The sequence below is a fragment of the Etheostoma cragini genome, chromosome 11 (assembly GCF_013103735.1).
Source record: "Etheostoma cragini isolate CJK2018 chromosome 11, CSU_Ecrag_1.0, whole genome shotgun sequence".
In the NCBI taxonomy this organism is placed as follows: domain Eukaryota; kingdom Metazoa; phylum Chordata; class Actinopteri; order Perciformes; family Percidae; genus Etheostoma; species Etheostoma cragini.
In genome coordinates, this window is record NC_048417.1 from 5,394,905 (window position 1) to 5,416,503 (window position 21,599).

The 21,599-nt window shown below is 39.8% G+C and overlaps 3 protein-coding genes across 4 annotated transcripts in view; all 3 read left to right on the plus strand.

Moving 5' to 3' along the window:
* The window catches only part of LOC117953407, a 7,507-nt gene extending 2,013 nt beyond the window's left edge, over positions 1–5,494 (plus strand). Inside the window, exons 4-6 of one of the 2 annotated variants that reach the window (XM_034886403.1) lie at positions 2,616–2,821; positions 3,549–3,685; positions 4,716–5,494. In XM_034886403.1, coding sequence (XP_034742294.1) covers positions 2,616–2,821; positions 3,549–3,685; positions 4,716–4,808 — 436 coding nt within the window. In that variant the 3' untranslated portion in view covers positions 4,809–5,494. The remainder of the gene's footprint in view (positions 1–2,615; positions 2,822–3,548; positions 3,686–4,715) is intronic. The other variant, XM_034886404.1, reaches the window with a different exon arrangement.
* A 6,194-nt stretch (positions 5,495–11,688) lies between these two features.
* On the plus strand, positions 11,689–12,873 carry LOC117953188 (trace amine-associated receptor 13c-like). The gene is made up of 2 exons (XM_034886005.1): positions 11,689–11,861; positions 12,057–12,873. The coding sequence occupies exons 1-2, from the start codon at positions 11,689–11,691 to the stop codon at positions 12,871–12,873; spliced, it is 990 nt and encodes a 329-aa protein (XP_034741896.1).
* A 4,716-nt stretch (positions 12,874–17,589) lies between these two features.
* On the plus strand, positions 17,590–18,715 carry LOC117953189 (trace amine-associated receptor 13c-like). The gene is made up of 2 exons (XM_034886006.1): positions 17,590–17,750; positions 17,899–18,715. Exons 1-2 carry the CDS (start codon positions 17,590–17,592, stop codon positions 18,713–18,715), a joined length of 978 nt encoding a protein of 325 aa, XP_034741897.1.
* Positions 18,716–21,599: the final 2,884 nt, after the last annotated feature.

Consider the following 21,599-nt stretch of genomic DNA (forward strand, 5'->3'; position numbering starts at 1 on the left):
TCCGGATACAGATAATTCATGTGGTAAACAGATACAGATACAGATACAGATAATGCTGTACTCGCTCATCCCTAATTGATACCACTCTCATGGAGTGACTGGGAACAGGAGGAAACAGCTGGCCTGGCTCTGTCCAGAGGTAGCAAAATCAGCACATGTAAATAAACATAACACTTTACATCTAGTTTGGTTAATTTGTATAAAAAAGTGACGTTTAAAAAGGTCAGTTTGCTGTTTCATGAGTTGTATAATGAAAATAAATCTACTTGATTTAGCACTTTTCTAGGTACTATTTTTCTAAGTAGAGCAGAATAAAATAAATGAGTAGATAAGGAGCCTGGGCTGTCTGGCTAGGTTTCAGGGTCTCTAAAGATGGGCAGGGTGTTGGCCTCTCGGATATGTGGTTAAAGTGGGCGTTCCACAGGGGGAGGATAGCTGCTTCTTAAGGCCACAGGTTCGGGCACTTGGTCCGCATGGTTGGCAGCAGGATGGTGCCTGCAGACCTGAGGTTGGGGTTCTAGAGGTCAGAGAGGTGGGGGATCTGGTGTTTAAAGGTGCTCTAAGCAATGTCACTCAGTTTTTGGGCTACAAATCTTTTTTTCACATACATAGGCTGGAACACTCTATGTTATGGTTTGTGGTGTAGGTTGACGCGGTTTGTTTCTGTTGCCGTTTATAGACCCTGAGCTGTCAACAGAGGCCATGTATTTTTACAGTGTGTTCCGGGGACAGGCAGCTAGCAGATAGCGAGGAGAAATTTTCTGTTTGTGACAAAAAACGTTCTAAAAACGTGTGACATCGCTTAGAGAACCTTTAACCAAAGCCAGTGGGTCTTAAAGGACAGGGGGGGTGTTGTCTCTGCAGCGGGTGACAGTCAGGGGGGTAAGCCTATGGCGCCATTTTATTGCTACAAAGCCTTTACCTGTCACTAGCATCCCATTGACTACATTCATCTTGGCGTCACTTTAACAGCAAATAACTTTACATCTGAAGAGCTTAAATACTTGGCTAACGATTGTTGCATAACTAAGCAACAAAGGACCGTATTGTCAGGAGAAGCTTGCAGACTGTTTTAACTTACATTAGCTATTCATGTTTAGTTACTAATGTTAACTAGTATTTTAGCAATAATTAGCCTGTGCCAGTGTTCTCTCCTTACATATACCTAACGCTCTCCATCTCTGCTGATTGGGAATAATTGAGATTTCTCTTGGCACAGCTACCAGAAGACTTACAAATTTCAGACACATTGCTCACGTCACATCTACACCGTCAAGCTGAGTTGGAGGCTAGGCAGTAACACTTAGTTATCACCAGAAAAGTGCTTCTAATATCCTTCACTGGTCTCCGTCCAGAGCAACGGGATCTGTTGGTCTGTTTCTTTAACTGTCTATGGTGCCAGTGAGCACATGAGTGACAAAGTTGATTGAAGATCTTGTATGGTAAACCATGGAGCAGTGATCTTCATTTTTGTTATTATTATTATTATTATTATTTTATGAGGGCCACGCTGATTGGAAAAAGTCAACAGGAGATCCACTTTTACCGCAAAGTATCAAAAGTTACATCCAGTTAAAAATAACATGTCTTCTTATCAATCCGTCATCCCTGAACATACAATATGCAATTTGTTCTACATTAGCCCATCGTGTAGCTGATCATCCAAGAGCACATTCAGCGTTAAGAGTTTGAAAGACAAACTGAGAACTCCGCAGTGAGTCAGTGTAATTGCCGGATGGGCAGAGCAAGTTAAATATCTTTTCTAGTCTATTCTTCCATCTTGTAATGGCACTGTTTTGGGTAATTTATAAAAATAAAATTACTTGTAATAGAGCAGACTTAGAGTTTTTTTATATTAGCCCTCCTTGTTTTTAGTGTTTTATGAAATATCTTTATTGACTGAACGATTATAACTGGCAGGCTGTAGGAGGCTTGCAAGCCGTGCATTGAGTAACACTGCCATAGAGGATACCATGGCAGTGTTCAAGTCTGGAGGTTATAAAGGCATGGATAGGTGTTTTGGCAGCAGCAGAGGCCAGGACCGTCCAAAGCCGGGCTATGCTCTTGAGGTGGAAGAAGGCAGATTTTTGGAACCTGGTTTATGTGGGGAAGGAGCAAAAGGGTGGGGTTGAGTGTAGTCTATGTTCACGACGTTCCACTTCTGGGATTGCTCCGATGCCGCAAAGAATTCTGTTGGATGCCTTTTCATCCGATGTCCGTTCACTTCCGCTTTCTTTGAGTTGGCATTTTAAGCTCCTGTGGATTTCTGAAGACCACGGCTAACTGTTCCTCAGATCTCTGCAGGCTGAATCCAGACAGCTAGCTAGACTATGGATGGAGCATGAGGGAATTCGGGCCAGTGAAAGGATTTCCGATTCGTAGCAGATGAGTTTTAGGATGGTCCGTGTGGTGGACTTTTTCTTGACCTAGTGTGCTATCATGCTTCTGATCTAGCTCTTGGCAAAAAAGTGAATAAGTGTATTTCCCAAAATGCTGTATTAATCCTAGAGCAATTTTATTGAAGACTTGGTTCCAGGTGGTAGACATAATGTGTGCATATCTATATCTAATCTATAAACATAGTTTACTTACTTTCTCTCTCTTTCTCTCTCTCTCAGGACAGAAAAACAACGGCTCTGCCGAAAAGGGAAGAAAGACTGTAAGAACATCACCATGCTTCAAGAGAATCCCAAAAAGTGGCATTTCATCATACTCAACATTGGGCCACAGGCAATGACCATGACGTATGAGTGTGAGTTCACGGTAAAAATTGGTGATCTAGATTACACCAAGACAGGAACACCAACCACGCTGCTGCCAGGTATGTTCAAAACTTTAATGAAGAAATCATTTCAAATGCAACACACATAGTTATATGTATCTCCTGTCATACAGTATGTCTTGATTGAATGACATGAATGACAAAAACATAGTAAAAATAAGTATTTTTGTTAGTTTCTGAATAAAACACTTTTTGGGACTCAAAAATACTCCTGTGAGTTTGGGTCTCTGTTTTAGCTACAGAGTGAGACATCACACTTCTATACTATCTTTGTTGGAGGTCGCACATGCTCAGTAGCTAGGTAAGATCCCATCAGCTAGATAACTGTTTCTTGACCTTTGGTCAGTCCAAGGCAGGATTAGCTGGGAGACTTCTTCTAGACGAGGGCGTATTTGTGGAATAGCTGCAAAAGAGGGACATGGGAGTAGTTCTTTTGGAGATTATGGTAAACTAGTGTGTGTTGTGTAGAGAACGAACTAGCATGTCCCACGGTTAGCCACCTCATCTTGGCTAGTGACCCAGAGACTGAAGGTTGAGGACATTCAGAAATTAGATAGTTTTTTCCCAAGTTTTTATGCTTGTGGAATCACCAGAGACACAAAATAACCCCAAATCCCAGAAAACGGTATTTTCTTCATAATATGGGCTTTAAAAAAGTTTTAAGGGGCTTCAATATTTATCCACTTTCAGATTACGAATATGTGTCAATCAACACTTAATTTACAAAGTAAATTACAGTAATTTGCCTTACTATTCTTTTTATTAGGTCAAAAGGAAGGACCCTGCATAATTCACCCCACACCTCCTCCTGCGCCTCATCAGCTCAGGTGGATTCTGATTGGTCTGCTGGCTCTGATCTTTCTGTACAGCTTTGTCATCACCTCCTTGTACATCAGTCTGAGGGTGACTATCTGTCTCTGCCACTTATCATATATGTCTGTAGTTTGTCTTTTATTTTATTGCTTATAATTGTGTTTGAATTGTTTTTTTCTTGATGTATTCAATTAATTCACCAAAAACACACAAGTGACCCAAATAACACAGAACTAAGGTGAGGCCAGTCCATTAAGTAACACAGAGGATACCCCAATTCAAAAAGTCCAATTTGACTTTGTGTTTTTCTTCTCTGTTACAGTTATTGCAACATTGGGCATATTACATGTTCTGAGTCTTAGTTTAACCTTTTATGTTGGTGTGGTGCAATTTTAGTAATCAAGCCTTCATCTGTGCCCAATCCCAGGGCAATAACTTTACCCTGACATATTAATACTAGAGCCTCTGTTTCCCACATTTTTGGCATACATATACTCCTATTTTTCAATAGTCAATAACGTTAGAGCCAAAATGAAATTATCTTTTCACTCTCCTACTGCTCCTACTCTAGTTTGTTACCTTCACCCAGGAGGTTGTGTTTCTGTTCGATTTGTTCAATTTGTTTATCTGTCTGTCAGCATGATTACAGAAACACCTTTGGCCCAATATTCAAGAAACTTGATGGAAGAACTCCTTACAATTTCACGAGTTATCTTCCGCTTTTGTTAACATTGTGATATAGAGCGTTTGTATTTTCCATTAATGTGGTAATGTGGAAAAATGTGTTTTCGACTGGGAAGCTTCATCTTACATCAACAATGTGAGATAGGGTATGCCTTGGTGGAGGTCTGCGCTCTCCCAGTGCCCTTCTAGTTTTGAACTAAATTAAGCTAACATTTTTAATTTAGAAATCTCTCATGACCCTGTCGGCAGAGAAACAGCATATTATATCAAACATTTAAAAATAATACAATGAAAGCTAAAAGAACAACAAAAAACAATGTTTCTATAACATGTCTGAAAATTAACAGATGGAGTTATATATACACTTATTTAACAATGTTGGATGTACTCACTGAGCTACCCTAACAAATGTGTGACCTTTCTCTTTGTGTTTTAGTGTTGCTACCGAGAGCCTGAGAACTGCACCTATGTAGAAATGAGGAAAGCTCCTCAGCCAAGGAATCCACCCATGGACATTTATTGTGGGTAGCTGGCTCGTCTTTGGTCACCTCTGGTCTCATGCTGAGTGTAAAGAAAGGGGACACACGCAGCTGGTATCATAGTCTCAATCTTTTTTTATTTGTTTTTTCTAAGTGAATTGAACCTGTACTACTGAAGACAAACAGCAGGGTGAGACAAAGACTGTGTAGAGTGACCATGTTTTCTGCTACTGTGCATTATGCACACTTTGATATTAGCTATTGCAGTACATTGGATAGAAGTGCATATGTAAGATTTAATATTAATTTAACCCTTTTCAATCTGTGCTTTCAACATTCAACTTAGTGGAAGCTATGTAATGCTTACACTGAGTGATTTCACGTACATGATGCTTCAACTTTGGTGTGCTATGACAGTTTTACACTGTACATAACTTTTTATTAAACTAAATGGTGTATGGTGGTGAACAAGTGCCAGAGCAAAGTACACATAATAGTAGAGAGGATATAAGAAGAGGTTCCTAGAGATATCGTGGCCTGAAGAAGCAAATACATTTGATCTTGCAAAATTGAGGAAAATATAAATGATAATTAAAAGGTTAACACCAGGGAAATAGAGAACAGGAGGCGGGGAAGAAGGCAGATAACAAAGTGAATGAGAATCTGCTCTTCTATGAACCCGCATCCTGCCACACCCCAAACCCCCCCAATTGGATTTATTGTTGTCCTGATGCATGCCAGTCCACATCCCCTACATTTAGACAATCATTGGTCAAAATCTGGGTGGGTCCCAAAAGTGTTTTTTGCATATCCTCGAATAAAACAGTAAGAAAAAGGAAGGAGGCTAACACATAAATCCATGTACAATTAATTTAAATGAAGTTGGACTCTCCAGCCCTCTGCTGCTGTTGCCCAGGGTTGTGATTGTATTCACTATCACATGTAACCATTTCTGAATGTTTCTTATATATGAACATTTAATTTGTCACATTACATTGCATCAATAAAATTGATTTGTCCAAAAGTATCCTTCCTTACTTAAAGCAATATAAAAATAGATATAGATAAGGCAGTCATTTAACTGAAGGTATACAAATATTATATTGAACAGAAAATGCATGCTTCACCTCACCACCAGTGTCAAGACTCCAACGGGGGATATGTCTTGGTTTTCCTAAGCCTTTAAAACCTATTTTATACAATGGAATCTAATCTCCAAAGACTTTTTACATTTTATATGTACATTTCATATTGTTTGTATGTAGCTTACTAATAAAGATATGTCTTGGTTTTCCTAAGCCTTTAAAACCTATTTTATACAATGGAATCTAATCTCCAAAGACTTTTTACATTTTATATGTACATTTCATATTGTTCGTATGTAGCTTACTAATAAAGTTTTGCAACAAAGTCTCTCCTTATTAAACTATATGTAAAGTTAAAGGACAGCAGCAGATTGCATTGTAGGTGTAACACTGACCATGGACAACAGACGGAGGCACAGGCAGTCTTACAGCAATGCATTCTCATGAATGTGCTTGTATGATATAGTATGAAAAATATGTAATGAAAAAAATATAGTAACCAGCGGCCTGTCACGTGATGGCCGTTCACATGACAGTCCTGTTTAACTGTTCAGATCACCGTGAGGTTAGCGGCTGTTGCAGCTAAGTTTAGCCAACAAATCTGTGACTGTTCTGCAGGGATTTCAGTTTAGACATCAAAGTGAATGGTTAGGCTTGGATAAAACCCTAGTCGTCTTATGTAGTTCTCCCGGGACATGAACACCTGTTTCCTGGTTGAAAGTCTTGTCTTCTCCCCTCCAAAGATCCAATGTGTGGGAATTTCTCCCATCTAGCATTGTACTATACAGTGATTCCTCTATTGTGCAACAGTAAATTGCGTGGTTATGACACAATCGTTAGCCTATTTTTACAAAAACGTTTGCTACGGAGCCATAACAGGAGCTACAAGGTAATGGAGCCTTTTATATATTACTGTATTTCTTTAGAAATAAACGTCGGACAAATAGAGTAAAGTTATTCACTGTCAAAGTGGCTCCAAAATGAATGGCATGCTAACGGTGGGTGATGGCTTGGTAGCATCAAAATGGCGCCATGAGCTACGCATAGAGAGCAGAGGCTTACCCCCTTATTTCTAACGTGTTTCTAACGTGGTGAATTATAATGTGATTTCCTATTTACGGGTTTTAGCTCAGTAAACTGTCAAACTGTCAAAACAAGAGTCTGCATGAAACTACTTCCTGTTTCATTCTGACACTTTAAATCAAAAGTTTGGATAGTCGTCATGGAAAGGTTAATTGTTCCTGTAACAAGGGCTACTGAGAGTGACAGAACAGGCAGCCAAGGGACAGACTCTGATCCAATGGAAATCAGCGTTTGTCAAACTGACAGCACTCTAGCCCAATGGATTGTGTTAGGGGGGTTAGGGTTAGATTTAATAATCCACCTGCCACTGTCACTTTTTACCAGCCCCTTATTTTGCCTCATAAAGGTGAAAAACAGGAATTGATGTATCTCTATGAGCCTAATCGTGGACCTTGCGCTGTTGCTGTATTAGGGGGCCCAGGCTGGGACACACAATGATAAAGCATTTATTAGACATTGACTTATCAATGCACCTTCGATAATGTCCTCAATTTAGGTCATCCTGTACATCTCATCTGCGTTTTTTTCCTGCATCCTCCAACTTTCAGCGACGTTATAGTGTAAAAACGTTACAGAGCACATTGATGTTAAAATGTGTCCATGTTGGCAGGGCGTCTTTCGCTGTACATTTTGTTGGTGAGATCTTCGAGTTACACATGTCTCGTCTTCATATCAGAAATAAGGAAATTAATTTGACCCGTTTTCACTCCTGATTGGTCAGTGGCTGTACGTGGGACAGACCAATCAGGGGCCAGTGATGCCGGCCCCTGATTGGTCCGGGCCAGTAAGCAACTGCGTACTCTGCTTACTGATAGTTAAGCGTCTGAATTACTCAATTCTTATTGGCTACCAGCCAACGTGGCAGGTTGATTGACAGTTTTCCCGCCAATTGCAAAATTTACTCGATTTGAAAGGATGGGCGGGTGTTAATTCCATGCCCTGCCTATGTGTCTCACTTTTTTTTTGTCTGTCAAGTCTACATACCTTTTGTCTGTTCGTAAACGAAAAATGTAAAAGGTCTTTGAGTGTTTAAAAAAGTTCTATAAAAAATAAATGTATTATTTGCATTATTTAAAGGGGCTCTAAGCGATCTCAGGTGTTTTTAGGCTAAAACATTTGTTGTCACATACAGCAAACATCTACTCAGTACACTGTAAAAAAATGCAGTCTCTGTAGACAGCCCAGGGTCTACAATTGGCAACAAAAACAAACTGTGCCAACCTGCACCACATATGCCTTTTCCTGGAACAAGGGTGTGTAATCTAATAAATGTACTTGATAATGCAGTTTAGTTGTATGGGAACGTAACTTTTTAGGAGACTGCTGTTAAAAACCGCGTCACAGCAAGGAGATTCTTTTATGGTTTTGTTGCTGCATTTATTTATCTCTCATTACTGAGCACATTCAATAAATTCCCATTCCGTCAGCATTCTTGTTCACATATTTCCAGTTATCTTGTTGTTGGGCAGCTGTGGCCTTCCAATCAGAAGGTTTGGTGTTTCGATCCCTGGCCCTGCAGTCCCCAAAGTGTCCTTGGGCAAGACGCTGAACCCAAAGCTGCCCCCAATGCTGCGCAATCGCAGTGTACGTGTGTGAGTGTTTATCTGATGAGCAGGTGGCACTTTGTCTGGTTGCCTTGGCCACAGTGTATGAATGTGTGTGAATGGTGAACGGTTCCTGTACTATGTAAAAGCGCTTTAAACAGTCATTGAGACTAGAAAAGTACTATTTAAGAACAGCCCATTTACATATACTATTAAGGCAACTTTTGATTGTGTGTCACTCTCAGAGCTGCTAATGGAAAAGGTAGCAAGAATGACAAGAACATTGGTATGCAGAGCATTCATATGCAGAACATACGGCTATTGAGAATTTTCTGTGACTTGAAGGATTTAGCAATATTAGAAGTACATTATGCATGAATCATTCAAAGCAGTTCCACACACAAGGTCTAAACACCAACAATGCCATGAAAAAAAGTTTAGACTTACATGAATTGTAACTACATGTAATATCATTAATTTACTGATAACTTTTTAATGGTCTGGTCAGACGGGGTTGCATCATGTGTTGCTAAGTTACCTTTTTTTCTCTCTCCACAGACTTTGCCTCATGTGTTAATGTGTGGATTTTACATCATATGTTTACCTTGGAACATGGGTAAATATCTAACACCTCTTCTTGGAATAATCCCTCTGAGATTAGAGTTTGCAAACATCTGACGTGAATACAACAAGGTGTGAATCTTTAACGAGAGCAATTTGAGCATTATGCATTTGTGGATGTTTGTTGTGTTGAGTGCTTCACACAAATCCAGTCTCATGGGCTTGGGTCAGTGTATGTGTGTGAGTCAGTGAGTGTGTGTGTGTGTGTGTGTGTGCGTGCGTGTCTGCATGTATGCATGTGTGCGTGCCTGTGTACGCGCGTGTGTGTGTGTGCTACACAAGAGCACATTGTAGAATGCAGGTTTGTTAGCAAAACACACCTACAGTATACTCAAGTTCACTTTCTTACTTTATCTCTATGTGTGTTTGATCGAATATGGCTTCTGGAAAGAAAATAAAGAATTAAATATGAATTAGTAAACAGACATTAATTTATTAGTTCCCCATACTTTTAGGATTCATTTGTGATGCCTACTATCTCAAACATCTCTCTCAGATAAGGCCGAGGATGATCGGTAATGTCTTGCTGCTTGTCTGGCGAATCTCTGGGATCTCTGTTTTCTTCATTTTCAATCATAAAAATAGTAACGTCCATACTACTATGTATCCTGAATGTCGCCAAATCCGTAGAGTCATCTTGTAGTGGTGCGTCAACATACAGTACTGTATATTCCCATCCAGTTAGACTGAATTTGGTATTGATGACACGAAAAATAATAACGGTAACTCCAGTGAAATGATTTGAAACTTGTTAGTGAGGACTAGAGTAGTTTTAGGGACAACAAGAGACTGGTTCACAGACCTTAATGACCTTGACGAAGTATGTGGCTTCAACAGATCCATGATGTAGACTGGAGCTAATCCATGAAGGGCTTTAAAAACAAACAGTAGAATCTTGAAATCAATCCTAAAATTAACTGGGAGCAAGTGAAGAGAGGCAAAAACAGGGGTGGTGTGATCTCGTTTAGAAAAGTCAACTAATTTTGTCAGAGAACTATCATCATTTCGTTTGATGGGCAGGTAGATTTGTGAATCATCTGCATAGAGATGGAAGCTGACGTTATGTCTTTGTAAGATAGATCCAAGGGGTACTCCACATGTGAGGGGCACAGAAGGTGAAATAGAGCCACCAAAACTGACTCTAAAATCTCTCTCTGACGACTATGACCTTAACCCCTCTACGGCAGTGCTCTTAAGCGCCACTCCGTGCTCGAGGCGTTGTGGTCAACTGTGTCAAATGCTGCTGTAAAATCGAAAAGCATAAGAATTACATAATCTCCAAAATCCGTTGAGATGAAAAGATAACAAAAAACTCTTAAAAGTGCGTATTCAGTGCTATAAAATGTCTTAAAACCAGATTGGAACACCTCAAGAACACCATATGTATCTAAAAAGAAAACCGAACATCTGATTGTCTTACCATTGTACTCAACCTCAGACAATCATCAGCATTTATGGGCTTGTCTCGTGCACTGCCCACTAACCAAGCAAGAAAATAAGTCTTTCTGCCTCTAACGGTAATGGCGTTATTAAGATGGGAAGATACTGAAAGAAGCAACAACGTTATTCTCATCACTGCTGAGAGGAAGCCTTTCTTTTGCAGGATGTCCTGATCACATTCAAACAGTTACACATTCATGTCTGGAAGCTGACCAGTTCAACCGGATCTGCTGGCCACTGAGCAGCTCCACTGGAGCGGGTTGGGGTTAAGGCGATGCTCAACGAGACCTCAGTGGTGGTAATGGTCCTTCACTCAGCCCCACCAAGATTTGATCCTTTTGGTCTGGGGATTGAACCAACTACCTACTTGTCACAAGTCTGCTTCTCTAACCTTTAGGACACCATTTCCCTCAACTGATTTAGGATGGAAAAAATTGCTCAAAGTAAACAACTCAATTTCAATTCAATTCAACTTTATTTATAGTGTCAAATTATAATGAGTTATCTCAGGACACTTTACAGATAGAATAGGACTAGACCACTCTATATAATTTACAAACGCCTTTTGGGACCCTACAATGTCCCGGTTTACTCCAACCTCTACGAAATTGTCCCAGTTGTCAAGGATTACATAACCAACGTTGTCTTATTACAGCCCAATTGCTAACTAAACCCATGTAGAAAGCGATAAAGCAATAAAGCGTCCAGCGTGTGATTTTAACAAAGTGTGTGTGTGTGTGCGTGTGTGTGTCTGTGTGTCAGTCAATCGTAGCGGGCTGCATTTGCATTTTCTGTTCAGCCAATGTATATTTGTAAACAGATAGCCCATAATGTTTTGATCAGTAGGCCTGCGTGTGCTGTTGGAAAAATTGTGTCTATGTCTGACCTGGGCTGGCACATGTTCACGTTAAAAAGCATGTGCGTGCAAGAGTACTACAATCACGCGTAAAGTGTCCCGGATTTAGTTCTGGGAAATCTGGTCACCCGAGGAAGATGAGTACAGAAAACTGTATTTAAATCTCAAGGGAGATAAAAACAGCAATATCGGTGAAGAGGGGAGGAGGCGTGGGCAGGGAGGATAGAGATAAATCAGTTGTATGACATATAGTTTTAGTCAGAAAGCTGCCAAAGTTCAGCAGTGTCTCCTCTCTCTGCTGATGGAGACCTTGGAGGGAACAGAACTCTGCTTCCCACAACTCCTCAACACCTCCTGCAGGAAGCCAGTGCGTCCTCACTTTGAGTCCATGCTGATCTACATTCTGCTGTCTTCCATCTCTCTGATCACTGTGACTCTTAACCTGCTGGTCATCATCTCCATCTCCCACTTCAGGTAGCCAAACGCTTAATTCATTTATAGACCTGGTGGATAATGATAATAAGTATTGCTGGATCTCAAACTGTGAGGAATTGAGAATTATTTTCAAAATAATGCTGTTGTATTTCAGACTTTAATGTGTCTGATTTTAGCTGAATGATAATTGATTCTAGGTGTAATGATAAATGTATTGCTGGTCTTTTTCTCCAGGCAGCTCCAAACCCCCACCAACCTCATCCTCCTCTCTCTGGCTGTCTCAGATTTCTTCGTGGGCCTCCTTATGTTCTTTCAAATTATACTCATAGACGGCTGCTGGTTCCTTGGTGACCTCATATGTGCTCTGTATCAGTATCTAGCATATGTTATCACCTCTACCTCAGCAGGGAACATGGTGCTCATATCTGTTGACCGCTATGTGGCTATTTGTTATCCTATGCATTACTCCACTAAAGTTACACACAAAAGAGTTCAAGTTTGTGTTTGTCTGTGCTGGATATGTTCTGTTATCTTTCAAAGTCTTGTTTTGAATGATAGTCTTAAACAACCAGGCAGGTTTAATTCCTGCTCTGGAGAGTGTATATTTTTCACCAACTACATTGCTGGAATAGCAGATGTTATTTTTTCATTCATTGTTCCCATTACCGTTATTGTTGTTCTGTATATGAGAGTGTTTGTGGTGGCTGTGTCTCAGGCTCGTGCCATGCGGTCTCATGTTGCAGCTGTCACACGTCAGCGCTCAGTGAAAGTAAATGCTAAGAAATCTGAGATAAAAGCAGCCAGGAGTATTGGTGTTGTTGTAGTTGTGTTTCTAATATGTCTCTGCCCATATTATTGTGTGGCTATTACAGGCCAAGACAGCTTGCTTAATGCTTCGTCTGCTGCATTTGTCATATGTTTGTACTATTTTAACTCCTGTCTCAACCCTGTGATCTATGCCTTTTTCTATCCATGGTTTAGAAAATCAATTAATTTCATTGTTACACTTAAAATACTGCAGCCTGACTCCTGTGAGGCCAACATGCTGTAGAGAGACGCTGCGTGGTGCCTGAAATTAAACTCTTAGCTTTAACAGAAAAATATTCTTATTCAAATAGCTGGGTAACTGAATACATTACATCAAACTCAGATTACATTTCTAAACGCTAATCAAAAATGTGTGGACACATTGTATGTTTCAATAAATTGTTCTATAAGAATGACTGTTTCCTTTTTACTGCAACAGTGCTGCAAGTAAAACATTGCACAGGTTTTGTTCATTTACAGAATAGAACTGCAAGGTTTAATTCCCAACCTCCAGCTGTATTTTAGTGTAGCAACAGCATAGTGAAATTGTACCTTGATATAACTGAAGTCGTTGACACACAGACAGTAGCAGACACTGTATATTCTCTGGGGATGTTGTGTCAGCATTGCATTGATACTTCAAGAGAAATTTTGCTGATCTAAATTCAGCTCTGTGCCATGGCAATGTGTACAACTGAATGCTGTGTGGCTTCCGTCCTTGATTGAGTTATTGGCTCCCCGAAGCCAAACAGTGTTTATCTACACACACTGCCCACACAAACATGACAAAGAGTAGGATTAAAAGTATCCCTTTAATAATGTAAGCTTCTTAATTACTTTGTTACTTTTCTTTAACGTCACTTTCGTATATAAGTCAACTTAACTCAACTTTATTTATATAGCACCTTTCATGCAAACCTTAAAGGGCAACTGTTATATAACATTTTCAGGTTAATACTTTTATTTTTTGTTTGTACTAGTACATGTTTACATGCATTTTTGTTCAAAAAACACTTCATGTTTCACATACTGCCCATGGCTGTATTCACCCTCTGTCTGACATGCTTTGTATGACCTTGTATGGTCTCTTGTAACTCATCTTATAAAAAATGCCGATTAAAAAGCCTCGTCTGTAATGAAAATCTTGAAACGTACAAAATATAATAGATCATAGAACATCACAGTTTTGACGCTGCCTTTGTTTAAAATTATGCAAACTTATGATAGTAAGTAATTGTTCATTACAGTTTAGGCTCAAAAACGTTTTCTGTGGTCCACAATAGAGATTGTGTGTTATGTCTATATTCAGTTGTTAAATACACATTGTGTGTGTGTGTGTGTGTCTGCAAGTGGTTGGCCATGTGATGTGTTAAAAACAAAATGCACAAAAGAAGATCCTCTTAAAGCTCAAATGTTCACATCTGGTCTGGAATGTAACAGGCCAGGAAAGAAAGCACTTCTATAGAACTGTATGTGCTGACACTAACAATTTTACCTCCACGGATGAACTCAGATATAAAAGCTCAGCGAGTCACAAACTAAGCACCAAACAAATGCTTTCCCCCATAGAGATTTACGTTACATGACGTCACGTCATGAAAAAAACACACAAACACACATTCATGCTAAATTCCAGTCACATGGCAAAACAGAAAAAGCATTTTCACAGACTTTTGACTCAAAAGGATTAACGTTTTCTTATTTTTCACAATCCTATTCAAATTGAGCTTCATGTGCGTTTGTCAGAAAAGAACTTATCGATGTTTGAAGCTACCAATTTTCTGTGTAGGTGAGTGTAGGTAAAGAAAAAAAGAAAGGTTAGCGCAACCAAAGGGGTCAAAAGGATATAGACTTAGATTCAGACTTAGACTTCTCTTTCTATGTGAACCAACACACTCTGTGTCATTGATTGAAACAGATTTCTCTGGATTTGAAGATTGTTGAAAACATTTGGGATAACAGACTGATCTTACGAAATGGCGTACGTATGACACACTAATTTGTATGTCAAAATTGTAATGTTGTATAGACGCATACTCGCTTTTTAGCGTGTATATCAATGCAGTTCGGACTCCCTTGACGCACATTATATTGCGATGAATCCGTATTTATACTAGAGTAGTGCCAGCTGGAGTTGTTCTCCTGGGTAATTGCAATGTTCTCCATGCAGATGAGACAGAAAGGCTTTTCACGCCCACACAGGTGTTTTCAGTTATTATGGCTGATTAGACTTCTGCTCAGGTTGAAGTTGGGCAAGGGTGTGCTGGCAATTATGTGTGGTGTCACGTGTCCAGCTCCAAAATAGTGCAACAAAGCAAACAGGAGAGATGTCAATCAGCCCAGTTTTTACACGCCCATGCAGTCCTGAGAAGAAGTCTGATCGGCCAACATTATTGAAATCAATTGCGTGGCTGTGCATGATCTCAAATGAAAAAATAATCGTTTTACGCCCGATAAAAAGTTGATTTTGATCGGGCAGCTTAAGAAGAAAAAGTGATGCAACTAGACAAAAAACAAAACAAAGTAAACAAATGAATTGATAATCTCAATACCCAAATCAAGATATGTAGTGTAAGATAGCCGCCCACCCATAGTTAAGTTATGTCCAAGGTTTTCTTCCACTTTGCTCCAAATGCTTGGGAGATTATTGGATTACTGCAAATTATAGTGTGGTCTAGACCTACCTATCAGTTGAGTGTTTGAAATAACTGTTATGATTTGACACTAGAAATACAACTGAAGGGAGTTGATACTTTAGGTACTGTTGTTTAGCTATTGTAGCCGTTTACTCTACTCGGAGGCCTTATCACGAGTTGAAACCAGTGAATGCCAGCTGTCCTTCAGTGTCCTGCTGTGCTAGTCCACTTCTAAAGTTTATAAATTTGTCACACATTCTTCCCTAAAACCTGCCAGGACCAAGTTAAACACCCCTGAGCGGTTTATGTGGCAATTTCAGCAAGTCTAAAACTAAAGAGAAGGTTATTAAACTCTCTTCCACTGGGTAAAATATACGTATTTTATATTTGAAATATACGTTTTTGTCCTGTCGATCTTTTGCTGATTCTTGCCCTGTAGAATATGGTATAATGACACTGCTAACAGTAAAACCAAGTACAACACCACAACGTAATAGTAAACACAGATTAAACTTTAAAATTAGGCATTATTAACCTTTATTATAGTTATCATTTGGTGTTTTTTTCCAGGATACATTTGAAACTTAAACACCTGAACACTTTTATTGTTGCGGGTTGCATGGAATAGTAGACCCAACTGCAGAGAGCAGGCATGCAAAAGTTGAGCTTGAGGGTTTTATTTAGTCCGAAAACCAAGGTACACACTAACAAAGGAAGTCCCAACTGCAGAGGGCAAAAACGTTTAAAGAATCTTCAGAACAAAACAAGAACATTGAATCCAAAAAACTAAACATAGATAAAAAAAAACAGGAAACTGAGGGAGAAAATGACTAGGAACTGACACAGTCCAGTGGCAAACACAAAATGATCTGACAAGTGGAAGACAAAGACTAAATACACAGGGTAACGAGGAAACATAAGGAAGGGGACACAAGGGCTGGGAACAGGTGAAAAACATTAGGCAATTACAGGGTCGGGAAAACACAGGAAGAACAACTAGACAACACAGAGAACCAGACTATCAAAATAAAACAGGAAACATACACAGACATGCACAGGCTGTATTACATTGGGAGCAACAACTAACCATGACTCGAATTTGGTTATCTTCTTAGGTTTCCATGGAGTATCAACTGACTGTATCCAAGACCCAAAATGATTCCTTTTTTTCCTTTGTCCTGAAGATCAGTCATCATTGCTGTGACGCTATACCAGCACATACAATTATAATAACCAAACTCCAGAGAAAACCAGACGAAAAATTTAATTACATGTCACGAGACACGTTGCTTGGCCGTGGCTTGGTAGCGTTGGCATTTCTACTGATTTGCTGGTTCTCCTTCATGAACAGCATGGAACCAAGGAGAGTGTTAACTGTTCCCGCTTCAACTCTCCCATTGTGGTCAGGAAGCAAAGGGGAGACACTTTGTTTCTCTCAGTTTGACTCTAGAGTTGCTATACTCGTTCTGAAACTAATCCCCGTCACTCTCACTTTCTCACTCGCTCTCCCACGTACTCCCCACACACACACACATTCTGGCTTGACGTGCATACCAGGGCACAAGTAAACATTTCCGGCACCTGAAATTTCACTGTACCTAGGCTATGGCAAAAGCGCTGCATGGGGCCCTCACAGAACCATAAATCATGCTTTTGCAGCACTGCTGGTAGTAAGAGTGCTGTGTGATCAATACTCTCTCATATCTGTATAGGAAATATAAGGCTTTATCGGTTGGTTTGTGGTCTTCAGTAGGCACAAAAATAACGCAATCATGCACCAGTAGAGAGAATAATTATGACACAAATGTCATAATTATGTACAAATGAGAGGACAAAGTTAGAAAAGGGACTAGTCTATGTCCACAAAGTTCCTTTTCACAGATTGTTTTGTTAAAATTCCACCGGACTCTTTTTGGCCGGATGTTTAGCTAGCTAGACTATCTGTTCAGTCTGAGTTTCCCGTTCCACGACTAAAACGACCCTTGGACGTACACGTTCCACCAAAACAAGTTCCTTTACGAGGCAATTTTGCCGCGGCACCGTTGCTCCATCCGGCGCATCATTGCGCCGCCTGAGACAATTGTGATTGGTTTAACCCTCCTGTTGTCCTCACGTCCAATTGAACCCCTCTTACAAATGTTTTGCATGTTTTTCTCCCATCCTGGGATGCTGTGTGGCCTCCACAGACCCTCCTCCTTCACAGCACAGTGGAGGAAGGTCTGAGAGAGACTAAGGCGGGACAACAAAGCTAGAAAAGTAATAAAACGTCTGAACACTGCTCAGAAAGCGGCCACACCTCAGCAGCTCATCCTCTATCTCTACTGATGGAGGGATTTGAACTATGCTTTCCACAGCTCAACTCCTCCTGCAGGAAGCCAAAGCGTTCTCACTCTGACACTGTGCTTATTTACATCGGCCTCTGCTTCATCTCTCTGCTCACTGTGACTCTCAACTTGCTGGTCATTATCTCCATCTCCCACTTTAGGTAGCCACCTTTTTCATCTGTACAGATAAATGATTGTGAGAGAACAAGTATTTAAAAAAACATTTGCATATTGTCTTGCTGTTGAAATGTTTTTATGACAAGTGATGCTAGATATAGTCATTAGTCTGTTGCTCTTTTTTCTCTCCAGGCAGCTCCGCACCCCCACCAACCTCCTCCTCCTCTCTCTGGCTGTCTCAGATTTCTTTGTGGGTCTCCTCGTATTCTTTCAAATTATGCTTATAGACGGCTGCTGGTTCCTCGGTGACCTCATGTGTACTCTGTATTTGGAGATGTCATACATTATTACCTCTGCATCAGTAGGAAACATGGTGCTGATATCAGTTGATCGATATGTGGCTATTTGTTATCCTCTGCATTACTCAAACAAAATCACTGTGAGAACAGTTATAATCTGTATTTGCCTTTGTTGGATCTGTTCTGCTCTATACAACAGTCTCATAATCAAAGATAACTTGAAACATCCCGGCATATTTAATTCCTGCTCAGGAGAGTGTGTGAATGTCGTTAATTACATCGCCGGAGTGACTGACCTTATTTTTACATTTACTGCTCCTGTCACTGTCATCATAGTTCTGTACATGAGAGTGTTTGTGGTGGCTGTGTCTCAGGCTCGAGCCATGCGGTCTCATGTTGCAGCTGTCACACTTCCATTTTCAGTCAAAGTAACTGTTAAGAAATCCGAGATGAAAGCAGCCAGGACTCTCGGTGTTGTTGTAGTTGTGTTTCTAATATGTCTCTGCCCATATTACTGTATTGTCCTTACAAGCCAGGATAACTTGCTCAATGCTTCATCTGCTGTGTTAGTGATATGTCTGTCATATTTCAACTCCTGTCTAAACCCTGTGATTTATGCCTTTTTCTACCCCTGGTTTAGAAAATCTATCAAAGTCATTGTTACTCTTCAAATAATGAATCCTGGCTCCTGTGAAACCATAAAGCTGTAAAGAGACACTGTGGAGTGACAGAACGTAGGACAGTCTGGGTTAAAGGAAATGTGTGTTTATATGTTAACGTTGAAACAAATATGTAAACACCTTAAAGTCAGGCCAAACAAGAATTAGAAGTACACTACAGACAGATAGTGAACTGGCAACCGGTCTTCACTTTTTAATCAGTAGTTTTTCTGCTATATGCTAAAGCATTGGTCTAAAATGACCTTTTTTACGAAATATTATATAGTGTTAATTGTCCTTTGTTATGATACTGCATGAAAAACAAATGCATTTAAAGATAAAATAAACTTTGTGGGGTACTTTTTAAAACAATGTACAATATTAACTATCAAACATCAGAACTGAGAGTCATGAAGATGATGCACTAAGCAAAGAAAGAATGAATTTGTTTATAAAGAAGATCCCTATTTTAACGATTTAACCCTAAGTGCACGGTGTGAAGCGCATGTGCCTTTAGGGCGTGTATAAATGAACTTTTGCGTGTTTAACGGCGGAAAAAAGGGTCCGTGCGTGGTTGTGCATGGTTCAAAAGGGTTGTACTTAGTGTCTTCATTAATCATAGGTGTGTTCTGGGCATAACATGCAATAAATACTCAGATTGTCATCGCCCATCATCCCTATGACAAGTCTATCTCTCGTTTCCTTCTCCTCCTCATGAATGTCACAGTGAGTCCCTGAATCCCTACAGGTGCTGCATGTATTGTTCCACGGATTCACCTGCCTCTTGGGTCCATGACTGGAAACGTGCTCTCTCGAAAATCAACAGTGATGGGAATAACGGCGTAAACTAACGGCGTTACTTTTTCAGTAGCTCTCCCCATCTTAATAACACTGTTACCGCTGAAAATTTTAATTGAGTAGCCTAATTGAAGCTATTTTTTCATCCGACCAAATTGATCTCTGAGCCAAGAGGCAAAGACTTCTTTTTCTCCCTTGGTTAGTGGGCACTGCACAAGATATGCACAAGACCCCCCCCCCCCCCCCCCCCCCCCCCCCCCCCCCCCCCACACACACACACACACACCAGTGCAAAAGCATAAATATCAGGCCACTTCCATTATCTGCACTACAAAGAGTGTAGAGATATATATATTTTTTTTGCTATAGTACTTAACAAGCATTATTTCATTTTGCCCAGTTGTGGCCTGTTGAGGTGCAATAAATATCCAAAGTTCCAAAACATCGGTGTTGTTATTGTATCGATCCACTAGACTTAATATCTACATACATGGCATTTAATTGGAGGCTAGTCTCACTTTGCCCCACTGCAAGATTAAAAGAGTTTAGAATTGTGTACAGTTTCTGTTAATAATGTATTGTATTAAGTGTCCATTTCATTATAATATTCAGATTTTTCATAAATAATTGAACATGCACATGTATTTTATGTTCCATTAAAGAGGGATGGAGGTGGGGTCCCATTTAAAAAGTCACTTGAAAGTAGTTAGTTACTGTCTGAAGCACCTAGTTTCTTTTATAATTTATAACTGACTATTTAATTTAGTTACTTTTTTGGAAGAAGTAACTAGCAACGGAAACGTTGTAAAATTAACCTGCCCAACACTGAAAAATCAAGTTCCTTTTTGGCACAAAGTGCTCGTCACAAAGCCTCAGCACTCAAGCAGCAAAAACCTCTTTCTTGTCATCCTACAAGACAAATAAATCTTACACTTGTTCTGCCTCTGGGATAGAATAAATAAGCCTAAGCCATGTACTTTCAAATCCTGCACACATGTGTTGGTTTGTCAAATCCATGTTTTATGTCAAGCAAGCCAAAATGACTGTTTTACCAATGTAGGGTTGTCCCTCTACACTAGAACAGAGACTAAATACACAGGGTAATGTGAAGATAAGGAACAGGTGACACTAGTCAGGGTAAACAGGTGAAGCACATAAGACAATCACAAGGGGGGCGGGAGAACTAAAGACAGCAAGTTAAACTAGCCAAGACAAGGGAGAAAACAGACACTTAAAAACAAAATTAAACATGAAACAGCAACATACAACCATGACAATGTCAGCACAGTAGCAGGTGAAATACTGAAGTTCCATAATATACAAAACTTCAAAACAGGGTCTCTAAATCGAGGACCCACATCAAGGCCTTATGATACATATACCAAGATTTGGAATGACATTCCGTATCACATCAGAACTCTATCATCCGTCACATATTTCAAAAAGGCATACAAACAGCTCCTTCTTAACGGTTACACTTGCACGCATTCATTCTTTTATGTATTGTCAGTATTTGTCTAGCCCAGCTGATGTCTAGTATGAAAGTCTTTGTCCTAATGTAACTGTATTGTCGTTTGCAGTTGTCGAAATGTATTTTTCTATATTGATGTCTTTTATTAATGTCTGTCCTGACGTGCTGTAACCATGTTTTATGTGTCTGCAGAACAGGAACCTGCTGAAAAACAGTTTTTAAACTGAGTCGGGCCAATTTTTATATTGTAATGTAATCGTTACTTTTTCTAACTTTCCTGTATAATAAATATATGAAATGAAATCATGAGCTAGCCGACAACAAGGAGATACGAAATGAGCTCAAAAAGAGAAGTAATTACAACAAAAACATGCTAAATGACTACAAACAAAGTTTGGGTGTCTTTCTCCCAAGGTGTGTGACACACACACACACACACACACACACACACACACACACACACACACACACACACACACACACACACACACACACACACCACATTAGATGCTCCTCTCAGTGCATCTCTCCGGCTCAGAAGAGTTTCACACCTGCTTTCATTATTGTCACATGACGACATCTGCAATCAAAGGTGTTACTGCAAGAACAAACAAGCTTTAATATCAACATGATGCAATTACTTCTACACTGAATAGAACAACAATT